The following is an 18,673-nucleotide window of genomic DNA, read 5'->3' as shown; positions in this document are numbered from 1 at the left end:
AGCCTGCTTTGTACATGAATATAAATCACATCATTTTTATGTTATAGCTGCAATTGCAATGACAAAAATACTGTGTTTTTTTTTCGTAAGACCTGTTCGCGTTTCATTCCGGCCCAATGGTGAATAACATTCGCATGAAAGTTTCCGTGAAGAAATTAATGTACAAGTCGAGTCAATAAGTGAAGGGGCACGGGTGCGGTGGCCGAACTGTCCATCTACACGATTAAACTCGGACCACGCTGAAATTTTCACATCGAAGCGCACTGCTTTGTTTACAGGATGTCTACAAATTTTTCACGCAATAACAATAGGATCAGCGATGATAATAAAGTGCACTGGGCCGGCTCCTGGGCAGTGACTGAAAGAGGGCACTGCCGATGCAGCACTGTATTTTCCCATGCACACTCCAGACATACCACTCCTTTTGTCATTCATTCTTATACGAGCTGAAGACCGGAGTATCACTTACGTCTAAAACCTGCGTCTAACGTACGCTTTGGACAAGGCCTGCGTCCTGTGCTCGGACGCACATTCCAAATCAATACACAGGCTATCCAAGACAAATGCGAGACTAGTGTCCAACAACATATCCTTCACGCACAGCAGGTCTCTTAAGAACACGAAGGCTGGTGGCAATAACTTGTATTATATGCCTTTTGTACTACATGAAAATGGCACTACGTGCCTCCATTTCTGCTGTGCCAACAGGTGGCGCTAGTGGAGTTGCTCCGGGCTATTGGCCTCCAGCCGGATGGTCTAGTGGGTCACTCGGTGGGCGAGATCGGCTGCGCCTATGCTGATGGAGGTCTCACCGCCGAGCAGACCGTGCTGTGCTCGTACTGGCGAGGACGCTGCACCGAGCTGGGCAATCTCCCCAAGGGAGCCATGGCCGCCGTCGGTGAGTGTTAGCGGTAGTAGTCTGTTATCAAATAACAATGAAAGCATGTCAGTCGATTTGGGTACTTCGGCCAAATGCGGATATGTGCGCTAGCATGATGTCAATTGTCGGTTGGAGCTACGACCTACTACCCAATTACCATCCCAACTTCTTCTTACGTTTAGCTACTGCGCAAGCATCATTCCAATCACGTTCTCCTCCTAACCGCTGCTGCTCATTCTGCTTATCTCGGTGCGCTTAGGGCCGGTTCCGTCTAATTAGCGCCCCGTGTTCTCGCCTGGTTACCACAGTCTACACTTTGGCAGGTAAGCCATAAGGTGGATAGGTGAGCAGTGACGCAGCGCCCCATGTTCTCGCCTGGTTACCACCGGCTACACTTGGCAAGTTACCGACCGTGTTGACAGGTCAGCAGTGGCGCAGTGACACAAGGCAGGTGCTACGGCAGGTGTTGCTATCGGTGCGACTTGGGTTGCTTGGGTTGAGTTGCGCCATAGGTTCCCGAGAAGCCTCTTACGATTAAGTGGGCTGCTGCCTGACACGGTGGGCAAGTTGCCCGCTCTCCGGTGGGCAGGTGAGCAGCCTCCCGCAAAACCGGCTTCAGACATACAGACAGACAAACACACAAACACACAACGCCCAAATGCGGGTAATGGGCACTGTAAGTGCCCATTAGAACCCTAGAACAACAGGGGGGGGGGGGGGGGTCGCAAAGTCTACTGCTGGTTTTAGCGTGGAATGACCCACCTTCAACCATTAACACCCCTCCAACTTCCACATGCAGCGAAAAAGCGACGCCGAAGTCGAATTTAAAAACACAGTGGATTACTTTGACAGTGGATTACTGTCAAAGTAAAGTGTACAGCATATAGTGCTAACGCAGGTGTATCTCGCAAAACGTTGTATGATCGCCAGTGCATTTTTTTTTTCACTTCTCATCCGTGCAGTCAATGGGAGTGGCCATTACGAGTGCGAATGCGTTGTAACTACCGTACCCTTGTAAGTAGACTGTGTAACATGTTACTCAGGCCTTACATGGGAAGAGGCTACGAAGCGCTGCCCCTTCGACGTCTACCCGGCGTGTCACAACGCCGAAGACTCGGTGACTGTCTCGGGACCGGCCGATGCGGTGGCCAAGATGGTCGCGGAACTCAAGGCGGAGAACATCTTTGCCCGACTGGTGGACACCCTGGACGTGGCCTTCCACTGCAAGCACATCCACAGCATCGGGCCCGCACTGCACGAGGCCCTCTCAAAGGTAATTCTTCTACATGCGAACACCTATCACAATGACTCAGAGGTTATGGCGTCCGGCTGCTGAGCATGAAAATGTGGTTTCGATCTCGGACGTGACGACTGGATTTAGATGGAAGGGAAACGGAATAATAGTTGTGAAGGCCGAGTTTCCGATGCATGTTAGAAATCCATGTAATTTAAACAGATTCGAAGTAGTCCGCAATGGCATGCCTGATAAACGTGTAGGTGTAAATTTCTCGCAGAAATATTCGGCAATCTTTTTGCCTATATGAGCCCCGGGTTCAGTAGTCGCTCGATGACCTCGAGCTCAATGCAGTCAGTTGCGTGCACAACGCTGTAGCTATTACCCCGCCTCACCCAGTAGGCAGCTCGAATGTCTTGGGTGCCGTGTGGCTGTGGCCTTGTTGTCATCCGTTTCCTGCAGGAGGTCGTTTTTTTTCAAACCCATCACGCGGCACCCACCGCTGCTAATACGTACCATTGACCTCCGGCTTCTGGCTGGGGCGTGCGCTAGGAAGAGGCTCAGCAATATCCGCTGCCCCCTTTTGGGGGTTAAGCCTTATTAAAAACTACCTCTCGTAAGCAAGCAAAGGCAGTTCGCTTTAGGGTGACGTTTCCGTGCTTTCGAACTGCCGTTCACTAAGTTTGTCTTCTCCAGAGACATTGTTCTCACTTTGCTCCCAGCAAGCCTGCACTTCTTCCTATCAAAGAAGTGAAATAATAAAAGAAGCGCCGCAGAATTTCACCGCAAGCAGAGTTTAGGTCGGCGAAAAACACGTCATCGACCGATCAAAGTGGTGGAAGGTTAGAGGGGTTCTTTTTCAAATCGATCACCCAAGACAAAACTGGGCACAGGGCCCGGAGAAAAATTGTACCCTTTGAAAAACCGGTGGCTACCCGGCGGCACTGGGAATCGAACACTATACACCCCGCATACGGGGAAAATGCTCAAAAACATACGCCACTGCAGTGGTAGAACATGACCTTAGTAGAATAAGCGATGGTTAGGCGTGAATCGCCGACTTAGAGCTACGGATTGCCTCTCAATGGCTCTACCCCGCTCAGATGGGACGTGGCTTCACGTTAAAAAAATTTTTAATATTCATAATATGATCGCCACTCCAAGCAAAGTCGTAGAAAAGCAGGCGTCACATGCAAGGAAACAGAGCGTCAGCTGGGAATGGCCCTGGGCTTCTCAAAACTCGTTAACTATAACTTAGCGATATACCATGCCCACACTTGGTTTTTTTTAAAGATTATAACTAAGACTTCTTCCTATATAAAAAAGGCGGATACTTAAGCAAATGACTGAGTCAGACTATCGCAGAAATTCATTTATTTATTTATTTATTTATTTATTTATTTATTTATTTATTTATTTATTTGGAATACTGCCACTCTCTAGTTGAGACCTTAGCAGGTGGGCATTACATGTATCATAACAAAGGATAACAGACAACTATAAACTAGACAATCCATAGCACCGAAAAAAACTCAAAAGAAGTTGACAGACTTGCGCAAGTAACTGAAAGAAAAGACATGCTCGTTCGAAAACATAAACCTTAATATGGGCACAAAACATATTGTGTACTCCTTAAATTAGACAAAAATGTAGAAAAATCTTTCTAACCACTACTCTAGTTTTAAAACGCGGCTTCTAGTTCGGTACAAAAATTTGAAAATGAATCAGCGTTAGTTATGGATGCGTCTACCCATCGACTACCCGTACGAAAGCCTCTGTACTATATCGAGACTCTATTCTTATTTCTCGTGTCTTACATCCCTCTTCACGTTTTCTTTTTCACCTCTATAATACTTATAAACTGTCCTGTTACTTCGCTATTGAAGAACCGTTATCTTTAGAGCTTTAGCCAGGAGGTCAGCTCTCAAATGTGCACGCAAACGTGGAGGAAGAACGTAGTTGGAAGCCTTAGACTGTATTTCTGCGCTACATAAAGATCGTTGGAGGTTTACGTAAATACCTCGTGGGCGATGTCGGCTCGTTTCCCGACTTTTCTCGCGTGCTTTCCACCAGGTTGTTCCAGACCCAAAGCCCCGCAGCCAGCGCTGGCTGAGCTCGTCCGTTCCGGAGAGCCGGTGGCAGGAGCCGTTCGCCCAGCTCTGCTCTGCCGAGTACCACGCCAACAACTTCCTTTCGCCCGTGCTGTTCCGTGAGGCACTGCAGCACGTGCCCGAGAACGCCATCGTGGTCGAGATCGCCCCGCACTGCCTCTTGCAGGTATAGGCTGTCAGCAAGTCCTAAGTTCAAGATTGCTTCTTCAGCCGCAGCATACACCAAAAAAGTTTACTGAGCTGAGTTGATTTATGATCACTGTCTTCAGATTTGTGAATGCTGCTCCAGTTGGCCTCGCAACTCAAGATGTAAAAGTTCACTTAATACATGAACAAAAGAGAAGGAATTCAGAACAGATGTGTCTTATTGTTGTAACACGATGCCTGATTTTTTTTTTCAAATTCAAATTCATTTGTTTTATCTGGACGGACAGGTCTCGTTGTGTTTGAAGTACATTTTTTCGTTTCCTCGTAATGTCGGGATGTTCTTACCCCTCATGTGCTTTCCTGAGCCCGATTTCAATGAAGTAAACTTAAATCGTCGGAGATTTCAGCAGTGAACCTGAGCTACCACTTTTTGAATTTTTTTTAGTGATGTCCTCCGTACCGTAAGGCTTCGTAACGTGAAAATCGGGTTCTTCGCTTGAGATAAACAATCATCATAACTAAGGAACTGCAGTTTGCTCTTCTGTAGAATCACTAGTTGCTGTGTTTAACAGCGCAAAAACTGTCAGATATTTCGCAAACCTCCAGACCAAATAAGAGAATCGCGCTCCTATCCCTAACACATGAAGGTTCACAAAAGATAGACCAACATAGATAATACCGCAATGACCATGAGATGAATGCCGGATGTTCCAATGGGGATCGGCACACTAATACGTTGGCATAAATTTACTTTTACAATTGTCGTTGTAAACCCGAGCGCTGTTGTGAATATACGTTATTTTCTTTCTGATGAGGCTAATAGTCTTCTGCTGTTGGGATTATTTCAATCTTTTTCCAACCCATGATCAAACTCTTGTGATATCGAAAAAGCTGCACAAAAACCTCCAGGCTTTTCATTGTCTCCCACTGCACATAAGTGACCGCAAAAAGCTCACGCACATCCCCTCCCCCGCCTCCCTTCGAACCCTTCACTGCAAACGTGAGTTCCAAATGGGAGTTCCCTGATGCAGGCTCCGAGTATCAGGTTCCAGGAGAGGAAATCCAGAAACCTAAAACTTGGAACCTGCAATAAGGCACTTTCAATATATGCCGCCCACTTTTCCACCGCCTGGATAGCATTCTCATCGACCAGGACGTCAACGTCCGTTCACAGCTGCCACATACATAGCCAACACCGAGACAGCCATCTTTTACGCCGGAGAAACCTTCCCGTGCAACCATCGCTTGAAAATAGCGCCTGGCGCATTTATACTTGTTTTTACTCTCCATGTTTGTCCCCACTTTCCTTCTTCCAACAGCCGATCCTGCGTCGCGCCCTGGGTCCAGCTGCCACCTGTCTGGGCGTGATGAAGCGTGACGCAGACAACCTGGACTTCTTCCTTGGCTCACTGGGAAAGCTTCACACCCTGGGAGTCCAGATGGACCTGTCTCCTCTTTATCCTCCGGTTCCGTGGCCTGTTCCCCGTGGGACACCCAACATTGGGCACCTGGTCAGCTGGGACCACTCGGAGACGTGGACGGTCGCCGGGTGGAAAGACTTTCCCACGGCAGTTCAGGTGGGATACGACACTCTTGACTAAATAAAAGTGTGAAAGATTTACAGCCACAAATTACCGATTAGCTGAAATCACCTCGGAACTAAAGATCTTATGATGCTGCAGGAGCTTGTATACCATGCAAAGGAATTCACGACCGATCAATGCGACTGCTGCGTAGAGAATGCGTTAGCTTGTGGGCTCGGATTTCGTGGGCGCTTTGCGTTAAGAACTGAATTCGCTCCACCACATACCCAGAAATTCTGGAAAAAAGCATTTTTGAGTGGAAAACCGTCTCTGAACCGAATTTTTCTCATACAATGTAAGATTTCACTATAAAAATCAATATATCGGCAGATCCCCCAACGGCAGTCTTGAACTCTTTTTCTATTAACGTTTTTGCTATCGTCAAAACCGTTCCCATCGGTTTTCTAAGGCAGTCTTTACTGTTCAATGCGATCGATGGAAACACTGTAAAAGAAATATTTTGCTAGATATCAGAAGAATGTTCGACCAGACCAATTCTTTCAATATTTCTGTAACAGTGTCTTACATTTTCCAATTTTCAAATTTTTTTGTCCGTGAGTGATATTCCGTTATTTGTTGCCCAGGTGCCGTGGCACAAGCCTCCGACCTTTCCGTGTTACGATGTATGCTGCGTTTGGAAGCGGGTGAATGCTGATGAATACGACGATATCGAGATAGGCTGGCAGTTTACTACTTGAGTCAATAGGCTTCACCAATTACCGAGTGGCCTATTCGCGCCGCCGTGTGTTCGAATCACGCTAGAAGCCTTTGTCACTGGCAGACGGACATGGCCAGGTTTTCGTTGGCATAAACGCTCTAATGCTAACGCATTAGTGAAATATTGTTGAAGGCTGATCACCATGGCACAATGCCACTCATTGTCGACCGCCGCAACCCTTTTAGCCCGCTTCCATGATGCGGAATGTCATGCAGAAGACGACAAAGAACACGTAATTTAATTTTATGCTTTGTATTGTCCCTTGCCTCTCTCTTCGCAGAACTTAACACATTATGAAACTGCGGAAACCAGGCCAAGATTTAATTCATTCTCAACACGTTTTAGGTGACATCTTGCCTCAATGTGGATAAATTACCCGCCAAACCACAATCAGTTTGTTTGGAGATCAGCTTTTCCTTCAAGGGCAGCTTCACGGAAAGAAGCTAGACAGGATATTGAAGTCCATGTAATAGTCCCAGTGGTTAAAAAAGAAACCGAGATTTCCAAGGCATTTCCTGCGTTGCTATAGTTTCATCTTTTTTTTTACTCATGTGGCCTGCTTCCGAGCTCACGCCGACTATCATTTTTTAAGAACTCTCAGCTGCGGACGCAAAAAGTTTGGATTGTTTGAAAGTGTGGTTCTAATTAACCAGTTTCAATCATATTTAAAACGCGTACAAAGTTGCGCGCTAATGTTTATACCGATATCTGTCTGCATCCACCAGTAAGATTTACACCTGTTTCAATTCCCGTCACTCTAATACCTTTATCTCTTTTTGTATTCTATAACCTGCCTGTCTGCTGCTTGTTTCAACAGACGGAAGTAGAAGTCGACGTTGAGGGCAACGAAACGGACAAGTATTTGACTGGTCACAAGCCGGACGGACGAGTTCTCTTTCCTGCATCCGGTTACTTGGTGCTCGCTTGGAAGTGTCTGGCCAGCCGCCATGCCAAGCCATTGGATCAAGCGCCTGTGGTCTTGGAAGACGTCATTTTGCAGCGGGCCACCATTCTGCCCAAGACCGGTAAGTCGCCGACGAGTTCAGCAATCTGCACAGCTGAGACTTTCCCTGATTAAGTTGGTTTCCTCACAAAAGACTTGGCGCAGTTAACTACTGGCATCGATGCTGACTATTAGCATCAAGCGCTTCACAGGTTCATGTGGTGACGTCACGGGAAATGCGTCAACGACTGCTCGTTCAAAAACTCACAGGACGGCTGCAATACTGCTAGGCGATATAAAGCGCTAGCTGCTTGCAGCGTTAAAAGGATTGTTATTTATTCATTATTGTTTGTCTTATTCTCTGCCAAAGTGCGAGTGACGGCATTGCTTTTGGATCACACAACGTGGCACGTCGCAACAACGTCATACGCGACGTAATTTGCATGATGACCAATAAGCATGGCTAGTAGCAGGGACATCATCCATGACGCCACTGCATGCTGATCAATCAGTGTGGCGAGGCGTTGCGCTGACGATGTCGATGCCGCATAACCGAGAAATGTACCCTTGACAGCTATCGCTGTAAAAACACGAGCTGAGCGCGCACATTCTGCATCAAAACCTCCCTCTTTCGTCATAAGTTGGGCTGGCAGTATTTGATGAGGCTTGACTACTAAGCAGGGTTCGGACTTTTTTCATTTTGTGAGAATTCCGCGCACTTTTTCCGGCGCTTATTTCTCTACAGGATGTTCTGTAGGCCCAGACACCCGTAGCAGAGAGCATGAAGAAAACTAATATGGAAGGAACTGTTGGGCCTAAGACTACATTTCTTTCGGTACAACCATGAGGCATCCAGACCTGATAAATATATTTAGATGGACAATTCAAACTTTTCCTTGGGTTTCATGAGTATCGCAAATATTTTGCGAAAGCATTTTTGCCATTTGTCTGTCATACTAACAAGTAGAAGGAGGACGAGGAGATATTAAGGTAGTCGTAGGTTCTACCGTTCCACGTGACGAGCGAGACATCGAATTATGTGCCATTAGCGGACATAGGTTTATATGGGTTTAACGTCCCAAAGCGACTTTGGCTATAAGGGGCGTCGTAGTGAAGGGCTTCAGAAATTTCAACCCCCTGGGGTTCTTTAACGCGCACTGACATCACACAGAACAAGGGCATCTGGAATTTCACCTCCATCGAAATTCGACCGCCCTGGCCGGTATCGAACCCGCGTCTTTCGGGTCAGCAGCCGAGCGCCAACTATTAGCTGACATACTGAGTTCTGCCTACACAGGGTCCGTGCGCTTCAAGGTGAACCTGATGCCCGCATCGGGTGAGTTCGAAGTGTGCGAGTCCGGGTCGGCAGTGGCGAGAGGCCGCATCCACTTGGCCGAAGAAGGAGAGAGGGTGCTGGACAAGGAGCCCCCCGAAGCACCAGAGGATTCAGAGGCCTACGACCTGGACGGCGCGGACGTCTACAAGGAACTCAGGCTTCGCGGATACGAGTACTACGGCTCTTTCCAGGCCATCCTCAAGGCTGGCGTACAAAGTAAGCTGTACTCGTCCTCTGCATTGTCGCGTCACATACAACAAGCTAAGGTATTCACTGCAGATAAAACAATGTTTGAGTCTTTTACATGCGGCACACCGCAGTAGAGATATTAAAGGCTTGTTTATCTAATATTCAATGGAAATGTAACCGTACTTTTTGTGTCTCGAACAAGAATAAAAATATATGCTACATTCTGCCTGTTCACGGGACATTATTGTGCGTGAACAACGGACATGGGACGAGTTCATTTATGGGGAATTGATTCTTTGAAGGAAACATGACGGCGACACTTTGCGAACTACATTTAAGTAAACTTCAGGACTCTGACCAAGCCATGTAATCCACTAGGGCAATATTGGATCCTGCTGAAGCAGAATTTGCAATGTTGTCATTTTAAATATTTAGCGGTCCTTCGTAATCATTGTCTGATGTCGTTTTTCATGTAGCTCCCACTGTTAGTGGTGTCACCTGAAGTTCGCTTAATTTGCGTTCTTCGCCGAAACATAGCCGGTTTGTTTGGTTTCTCCTTCCGGCCGTGGCAGCAGTGTCATTCCAGTTAAAACAAATTGTTTTGAGAGGTTTTTGAGTTGCACTTTACGTCGGTTTGGATGTAGTCACATGACGCGTGTTGTCTGAGCCTTCACGAAAATTTCTGTTTTCACTGATCCGACCGAAATTGATTTGAAAACGACCAACGGGCTATTATAATTCCTGGCCGAATAAATCTTTATTGAACGCTATAGCTAACTTATCAAGACATTGCGCCACTTGCTTTAATTTGGGCAAAATCCATACGTTTTAGTTGCTGGCGCAGCATCTTTTACACTCATTTGCTATTGTTTCTGCCTGAGCATACAGGTAGTAACTTACCGTCGTTTCAGTGCCTCTTGTTCCCCCTTGCTTTGTCTGAACTCTTTTTCAGTCCGTAACTGCCATGCCTCCACGGCACCGAAACGACGCAATGAACACCGCTTAAAACACATTGGAGATATAAGACAGCATTTAATCGGTTGCTTTGTCGTTGTCTTAATTACTCTTCGAAGGCCACGTTATTGTCTTCTTCGCGCTTTAAGTGTCGTTTCCTTGACATTATTCTTTGCAGAGCCCCATGCGAAGCTCAAGTGGGAGGACAACTGGGTGACCTTCATCGACGCTATGCTCCAGCTTAGCGTTCTCAGCTATCCGCATAGGAGCTTCATACTGCCTGTCAGCATTCAGTCATGCCGTATTGACCCCAAGATTCACTTGGAGGTCACTGGAAAGGCCGGAGACGCAGGTGAGATTTCGAATGTGCCACATGAGTGTTGCCATTTTCATCATAAGCCTCACCACCTTTACTTCAGTATAATGGCCTGTCTCACTGAACTCTAACTAACGCTGTCCTTCGCTAGTTGCGGTCGCTTCAACCCAGCAGAACTCCTAATCTTATTAAGAAGTTTGCAGGCATAGCGAGGCCGCAGCTGGCAAAGGACAGGGTTATTTCGAGAGACATGGGAGACACATTTGCCCTGCGGTAGGTGTAGTCAGTATGATGATGATGATGACGATGGTGATGATGATGATGATGATGTGAAGTGAAAACTGTAATTAAAGGCTTCCTTCGAACGAATCTGCGCAACCAATGCGCTCAGGTTTATTTTCGTGACTTTATATTGCGCTTGCTCGCCCAGCGTTCTCGGGGGAAAAAAGTACGGCGCGCGAACTTTGGCGCCATCTCAGAGCCCAGTCTTCACGCTGTTGCTGTCTTTCAACCTTCGCTGCGCTCTGCATTCGCTCTTTTCTCCTCCACTGCGCTCCTCGTTCGCTCTGTTACGCCGAGGAACGACGGCGGCAACGCTCAATGCAGAGCACTTAAGATCTGTGCTGTAAAAATTATGACATGCTGGGTGGACAGCATGTAAAAATTGTGCAGTCAAAATGCTATACCTTGAAGAGTTATAAATAGCATGCCGACTATTGTGTCGTTGGTGACTCAAACTAGCGCCCTGCACGGAACTCTGCGATTAGAACTTCGGACCTTATCAAGAATATTGTTAAATAAGATATTGTTAAATATTGTTAAATATTGTTAAGCGATAGTACTTGGAAATTGGCCCGCCCTCAAGTATTCCAAAGGACCCCCCTAATTTCGGATATAAACCCACTGTCGAAAAAGGGTTGGATTAGTGAGGATTAGATGTGGATTAATGTGGATTAGTGGGGATTGGTCGGTGGAATACTATACATTAGTTAGGATTAGTGAGTTCATTAAAGTGGAATGGTGTGGATTACTGGGCAAATTAAGGTGGTTGAGTAGGTCGGGTGAGTATAATTCCATATGATTATTCACTGGAAGGTTCTCGAACATTCTAGTCCGAAGGTTTTCAAATTTGGCAGTGCTGATGACTTCACGGCCCTGTCGACCAATCAGGGTGTTTCGTCACGAAGAAACCGGGTAGTTCGTGCAAGAAAACATAAGTGCTATCGCTCTGATGACATTTCATGCCTACTCTCTTCCCACAACGCAGGAGTGGACGCCATCTGCAATCGGGACCTCAACACCTGCCGCGCTGGTGGCGTTGCTTTGCGTGGCCTGAGCGCTAGCGTTGCTCAGCGACGCCCCCGACAACAGAACCCGGTACTAGAGGAGTACCGTTTTGTACCGTATGAGGATGACGAAGCGACAAGGGAACAAAGGGAGAGCCACGTACGAGAGTACGTTGAAGCATGCTGCGGCGTCGCCCACCGCATCGTCGATTCGTACGGCGATGGCAAGGCGCACCTGCACGACGTCATCAATGGCTACCGGGCCATTCCGGAAGATCAACTCAGCCAGTACATCGAGAACCCTGCGGAAAACCACGGACTCCTGGAGGTGCTCATTTCCGTACTGAATGAATCCAAATCATCCACCTCGTTGGCTTGCACTGTCCAATCAGCGCTTCTATCCTCCAAGGAGCGTCTACAGAAGGACCTTCTGAACACGGCCCTCTTTGAAGAGGACCCCTTGAGGCACCTTCTTGATGTCGTGGTTGAGAACACAAGCCTCACAAAGATTCGAGTGCTGGAGCTTGCGGGTCAAGGACGTGTCTCACTTATGACGCCGTGGGCGCATTCCTATGTGTCTCCCTACAACGTCCAACTAAAGACCGAATACACTGTGGCCCACCCCAGTCCAGACGCCATTCCAGCCGATCAAATTCCGGAAGGGGTGAGGATTATGACCTGGAGCCCTTCCACTGCTTCCCAGGGACAAATGCCGGAGGTCGACCTTGTTATAGTAGCTTGTGGCGTGACGGGTGTCTTCAGCGGCCCCGAAACTTTGGCCCAAGAGCTGTCCTCGGTGTGCAAGGATCGTGGATTCGTACTGCTTTCCCACCGTACGGCACTGACGGGGCCGGAGTTGTTTCTGTCCAAGCTAAGCGGTGTTCCCCTACGAGTACACACCATGGAGGAGATGACTTCAGCGCTCAGGGCTCGCAAATTTCAGCTGGTGGGAATGAAGTCGAATAACCTTTCGGAGCTGCTGCTGTTCCGGAAAATTATCGATGCTGTCGACGTGACCAAGCAGGCGTTCATCAAAGTGAAGAACGACGATTTGAACTGGGTTCAGACGCTCAAGGACAAGGCCGTCGAACACGACAGTAAGGCAGTTGGGGAGAATGTCTGGTTGCTCGCCGAAGGCGCCGGCGTCAGTGGCATTGTAGGTCTCACCAACTGCGTCCGGCAGGAGACTGGCGGACGACATATCAGGTATGCACGAGCAACAATGCTGCTGCTGTTGGCCTCTGTTGCAATAGAACATACCCGTGACGGAGGATTTGTCAGGATCTAACAGTGGAAGCAATGTTACGACTTTCGATTGCTTTTTCTTTTGTTTCTTTTCTGTTCTCTTTCTGCTATTCTTTCCGCGAAAACGCCGTTTCTGATTCCATGCATTAGCGTTTGGCGTCTAAAATTTGTACTGCGGTTGCTTTATTTTCTGCTTTTTTTTTGCGTCGTCGCGTGTATTTTTTTTCTGTGTGGCCGGTCGTCGAATCATAGTGTCATTTTTAGTCTGCCTAGCTTTTAACTCAAGCGCACGTTTTGAATATTTTTTCCTCATCACTCATGCGTATGTGTCGCAATGAAATTTCCCGCGTGCTTGCTCTCATAGGACTGCAGTACGTACTAAGTTAATAAATTATTTTTATGCGTAGGGATTCAGAGTATAGGTAACCTTCCATTTTCCTTTGGATACCTATCAGAGAAGTGCATCCGTGCAAATGGCGTACACTGGTGTCAACGGCAGCGCACCGGTATCCTACGGCTACAGGATACAAAAATCAGGCGCCATAATTTACGATCAAATTTTAAAAAGGAAGCCGTCGCTTCAGAATTGCGCTTGCGAGAGAGAGAACTGCAGGTACAGCGTGAACTATAAATAATAGAACAAGATCCGGCCAGTTGGTGACACATGATGAGACTAGCTTAGCGCAGACACATAGGACATGCAGCGAAACACACGCCACGAGGGCTAACTTTCAACTGTTTGAAGTTCACTGTCCAGTCACCCGGTAAATAGGAACTTCTCTGTTATCGGGGATATCGCCATGTGGAGGCAATATTATGGACAGTCCAGTGCTTCACGGCGTAGTCTCAGCACAAACCAGGAGGTCACTCAATCAAGACCCTAACCTGTTTCTTCTACACCGCCTAGCAGATGGCGGCATAAAGTACGGGACGTTTCTGACATAGAAGCGAAATTTCCGTTGTACATCTTTTTTTTGCATTCATTGCAGCTGCATCGCTCAAAAATGAGGTGCCCCTGTTTTACAGACCACGCGGCGAGAGGTAATGCAGAAAGTTCGGAGAGAAAGATTGCGCTAATGAACAGACCTCTGAGAAATTAAGAGAGCTATCTGATGCCGTTGCGGAAAGCGCTCATTCTGAAGACCTAGCTGCAAATAAAAACCTAGCTGCAAATAACCATTGCACTTCAATCAACCATTTGCTTTTTGACGGACTTGCCTGTGGGTAAGCACGTCTGACGCGTTTCCGGAAAATTCCTTCATATCGGAGACACGGGGAAGGAAGGGTGGATTGTTGGTAGTGCTGGCATTTTTACAACTTAATTTAGATTTTGCCAATAGTATAAGCAGTCATCAGCATATCCTGTTAGAAACCCTGCATTTGCCGCACGTCTGAACAACTTCAGTTCGAGTTGCCCTCACTATGGAAATTAAAGAAAACAATACCACAAATCAGTCGTCCACATTTTTACACGTGGGCGGAGCGTCAGACAAACTGGGTTAGGTGCGGTAGTTTTGCCGAGAGAACATAACGACTACGGGATTTTTGTCTTTAAGGCCAAAACTGGAATACACGTAGCCCTATTCAACGCTAAAAAGAGTGAATCTGCCTCAGGCGTACCACAAGTCTTACTAACGCGAGAGTCCTTTGCTGATTCGTACTCTCAGCGTTGGTTCTTTATATAGCTCAATGCTTTGCTTTTTATTAAAAGATTCAGAGCTAGCCTTCTCGCTTAAGGACGCCTATGCTGCTTTCACTATTCCTTCCCGTACTCACTTTCACCAGTAAAGGGTTCATTAAGGTTTAGTTGCCGCTGAGGTCTTTCTAGAATCAGTGTCCCTGTAAACACAATGAGAACACAGCGTGCTGACAGGGCACACATGAGGCAACAAAGCATAGTGGGTTGTCCCTCGTAAACGCGCTGTTTTTCATTATGTTTACTTAACAATCCCTTCATTTGTGTGATATAGGGTACACCACACTCGAGGCCGGTAGTAAAAGCTGTCATGGAAGACAGCTTGACCGAGCCGCAGGCCCTCATGCAGCAGACGGCGGTGCAGCTGCATTGCTTAATTCTGAGAAACATATAATACAGTACAGTATACAGTATGGCCTTATAAATGATATTTCACTCCCCGAGAGCGGATAGAACATAAAATTATTATGATATAAATCAAGAAACACTGACAAAACAAATTTACTGATAAAATAAAAATAGCAAAAATGCGTACACAATTGTAGTCGAGTCAGGCCAGGGGAAAGTCATAAATACAATTCACTCTTCCGATGAAAATGACATCAAAACGTTATAATAATGCTGAAGTAAGGCTAAAATCTCACCAACTGGAATCTCAACCAACTAGCCCAATTTCACACCGTTTTCAATTGTCCCAGTACTCTTAAAATGTCATGGCCACGTTTTTTACAATACCGATAGGCTTTTTTTTAGCCAGGCTTTTTTTTTGCGTCATAATATCAAGTTCCGCAATGCTTTTGCGTGATGAAAAGTGACACTGTTACCACGGTAGCTTTTTCGCGCAGTGGGACGGGACGCGACGATGTTTTGTTTTCTCACACAGGTGCGTGCTAGACGCGAGTACTGAGGGGTCGAACCAGGTGGCCGACTTCAGTCCCGGCAACGAGGAGTACGAAGCTCTGCTGCAGCGAGACCTCGTCATGAACGTGTACCGCGACGGGCACTGGGGATCCTTCAGGCACCAGTCCGTTCCGTGGAGTGAGTGTTTTGAATCCCGCACAGCGAAACATGGGCGGAAATCGTATGAAAGCACGACCTCGCTCAGTTCGTGACCGTGAGCATAGTCCAGGATATTGGTGCAGTAAGGTACAATTATATAAAGTTATCATTTGCAAACAGCAATCAATTGCTTGCAGGGCGCTTCACATCCAGAAATTCTGAAATTTCACTTGTTGCTGATATAATGATAAGACGGTTATAACGAATTGATATCGAAGTCGTTCGCTTATCCCTCGAACCCGGGTACTCCGGCTCGGCTACTGATCCGGAGTACTCGGGTTCGAACCCGACCGCGGCGGCTGCGTTTTTATGGAGGAAAAACGCTAAGGCGCCCGTGTGCTGTGCGATGTCAGTGCACGTGAAAGATCCCCAGGTGGTCGAAATTATTCCGGAGCCCTCCACTACGCCCCCTCTTTCTCCCTTTCTCCTTTCACTCCCTCCTTTATCCCTTCCCTTACGTCGCGGTTCAGGTGTCCAACGATATATGAGGAAGATACTGCGCCATTTCCTGTCCCCAAAAACCAATTATTATTATTATCCCTAACTAGGTGCACATCATTACTGGCATTCAAACTTCGCGTGGTTCCTTCTTTTCCAGGGGCCACAAAATGAGGAATATTAGTTTTTTAGAAAAGGAAATGGCGCAGTAATTCTCACATATATCGCTGGACACCGGAAACGCGCCGTAAAGGAAGAGAGGAAGGTGGGACTGAAAGAAGAAAGGAAGGAATAGGTGCCGTAGTGGTGTGCTCCGGAATAATTTGGACCACGTGGGGATCTTTAAAGTGCACTGACATCGCACAGCACACGGGCGCCTTTGCGTTTCGCTCGCGTGTGCTGTTCGATGTCAGTGCACATTAAAGATCCACTGGTGGTTGAACTTATTGTACACGCGGATAGAAAAAAATGCGATGTGCCCTCCTTACCCCTGGGTAGCTGCCTTTGCTCAGCACTTTCCTTGCAGCATTCGGCCAACAGCATAAAACGGTCAAAATTCTTTGCGACGAGCAAATGCGGCCAAATGCTTTTTTGCAGAAGCTTTCGTTGACTTAGAATGAAAAACAGAGAGAGTCACGAACAATATTGCTTTGAACCAGACTGGTGTGGGACAGTTTGAGCTTATTTTGTTTTTAAATCTTAAAGTGACAGTCCTCGGAGGATTCTCTTCGGGACGCCCTGCAACGTGGGTAGGCAAGACGTCTAAATCATCCTCACCTGTTTTATTTTTTTTTTCCTGCGCACAAACACATGGCAGGCGGAGGACTGAAGACGGCCACCGAGTTCGCTGTAATGAACGTGCAGACACGTGGGGACCTATCGAGCCTGCAGTGGTACGAATCTCCGCTACGCTACTCGTCCCCTTCAAGTACAACTGACCCCAGCCGTGTCCTCTGTGACGTCTACTACTCGGCGCTGAACTTCCGCGACGTCATGCTTGCGTCGGGAAAAGTTCCGCCAGATGTCCCACGTGGTGAGTGCTTTCCCAATAGTGATGCTTACTATTCATGCCCTAGTGCTGCTGCTGCTGTCGTCAGTGTTGTTGTTGTCGTTATTGTTGCTGATGTTGTCTATTTTCTTGCTGTTGACGCTGCGGGTGCTGTTGCTGCTACTGTCGTCGTCTATTATACTGTTAATGATGTAATGACCGCTGTTGTTGCTGCTGTTGTCTTCATACAAAATGGCGTTTTTTTGCTCATGTTATTTTGTTGTAGTTGTTGTTGCTGCTGTTGTTATTAATTTTAACTATTGTAATTGATGTTACCCGCCGCGGTGGCTCAGTGGTTAGGGCGCTCGGCTACTGATCCGGAGTTCCTTGGTTCGAACCCGACCGCGGCGGCTGCGTTTTTATGGAGGCAGAACGCTAGGGCGCCCGTGTGCTGTGCGATGTCAGTGCACGTTAAAGATCCCCAAGTGGTCGAAATTATTCCGGAGCCGTCCACTACGGCACCTATTTCTTCCTTTCTTCTTTCACTCCCTCCCTTATCCCTTCCCATACGGCGCGGTTCAGGTGTCCAACGATATATGAGACAGATACTGCGCCATTTCCTTTCCGCCCAAAAACCAATTATTATTATTCCCCCTGATGATACGCAGGCAAGCTTGCTGCCCTGGACTGCGTCATCGGCTTAGAGTTCTCGGGCCGCGACCGCCGGGGCCGACGGGTCGCGGGCATGGTGCCTTACGAAGCCATAGCGACGAGAGTCCGCGCCGACCCGTACTTCCTCTGGGAAGTTCCCGAATCGTGGACATTGGAAGAGGCCTGCACTGTCCCCGTGGCCTACGTGACTGCCTACTACGCTTTGCTGGTGCGAGGCAACATGCAGCCGGGGGAGTCAATCCTCGTCCACTCCGGAAGTGGAGGTGTCGGACAGGCCGCCATAGCCATCGCCCTGTCCATGGGGTGCACCGTATTCACCACAGTCGGTAAACTCTGCGTTTGCTTATTTCTAGAGTAGGATGTATAAATTTTTTGCACTGGAGTGGCGCCTGTAGCTTCCTGGCTCTTCCCGTTATTTATTTTATTTATTTTATTTATGACATACTGCAGGCCGTGAGGCCCAAGCAGGAGTGGATTACAGAAACAGATCACAAATTGAGTAAATATACCAAAATGAAAACACAACACGAGCAGCGGGAAATGACATGAAAAGGCAAAAAACAAGCTAACAAAACAAGCAGGAAAAAAAACTATCAAAATTCACTTATCAGGCCAAGAGCTGAACGGTGTTCAAAACAAACGCCCAACGATGTCACTCACTCCAGTTACAGCCACTTTTGTGTATACCCTTACAAAATGGTCTACAGACAGTTTTTAGACTTCTTATAGGCTATTGCCTTCCTATAGGTATTTCTCTTTGTCTCTTCTTAGTCTACAGACTCTCTATAGACAGAAGTCTACTAAAAGTGTATGGCCATAAATCTATAGATTGTCTATACAATTCGTATTGCCTTTAGAATGTTTAGGATTTGTCTATA

General features: G+C 47.3%; 1 protein-coding gene across 1 annotated transcript in view; it reads left to right on the top strand.

Annotated features, from left to right (window-relative positions):
- The window catches only part of LOC144102282 (fatty acid synthase-like), a 45,522-nt gene that overhangs the window by 10,346 nt on the left and 16,503 nt on the right, over window positions 1-18,673 (top strand). The window contains exons 8-18 of the mRNA XM_077635585.1: window positions 709-898; window positions 1,924-2,153; window positions 4,188-4,391; window positions 5,692-5,949; window positions 7,491-7,698; window positions 8,914-9,168; window positions 10,274-10,447; window positions 11,679-12,903; window positions 15,522-15,676; window positions 16,953-17,168; window positions 17,792-18,121. Of these exons, the coding sequence (XP_077491711.1) occupies window positions 709-898; window positions 1,924-2,153; window positions 4,188-4,391; window positions 5,692-5,949; window positions 7,491-7,698; window positions 8,914-9,168; window positions 10,274-10,447; window positions 11,679-12,903; window positions 15,522-15,676; window positions 16,953-17,168; window positions 17,792-18,121 (3,445 nt within the window). The remainder of the gene's footprint in view (window positions 1-708; window positions 899-1,923; window positions 2,154-4,187; window positions 4,392-5,691; window positions 5,950-7,490; window positions 7,699-8,913; window positions 9,169-10,273; window positions 10,448-11,678; window positions 12,904-15,521; window positions 15,677-16,952; window positions 17,169-17,791; window positions 18,122-18,673) is intronic.

Source organism: Amblyomma americanum, chromosome 8 (genome assembly GCF_052857255.1).
Source record: "Amblyomma americanum isolate KBUSLIRL-KWMA chromosome 8, ASM5285725v1, whole genome shotgun sequence".
Taxonomy (NCBI): domain Eukaryota; kingdom Metazoa; phylum Arthropoda; class Arachnida; order Ixodida; family Ixodidae; genus Amblyomma; species Amblyomma americanum.
This window is presented reverse-complemented; position numbering and strand designations above follow the sequence as displayed.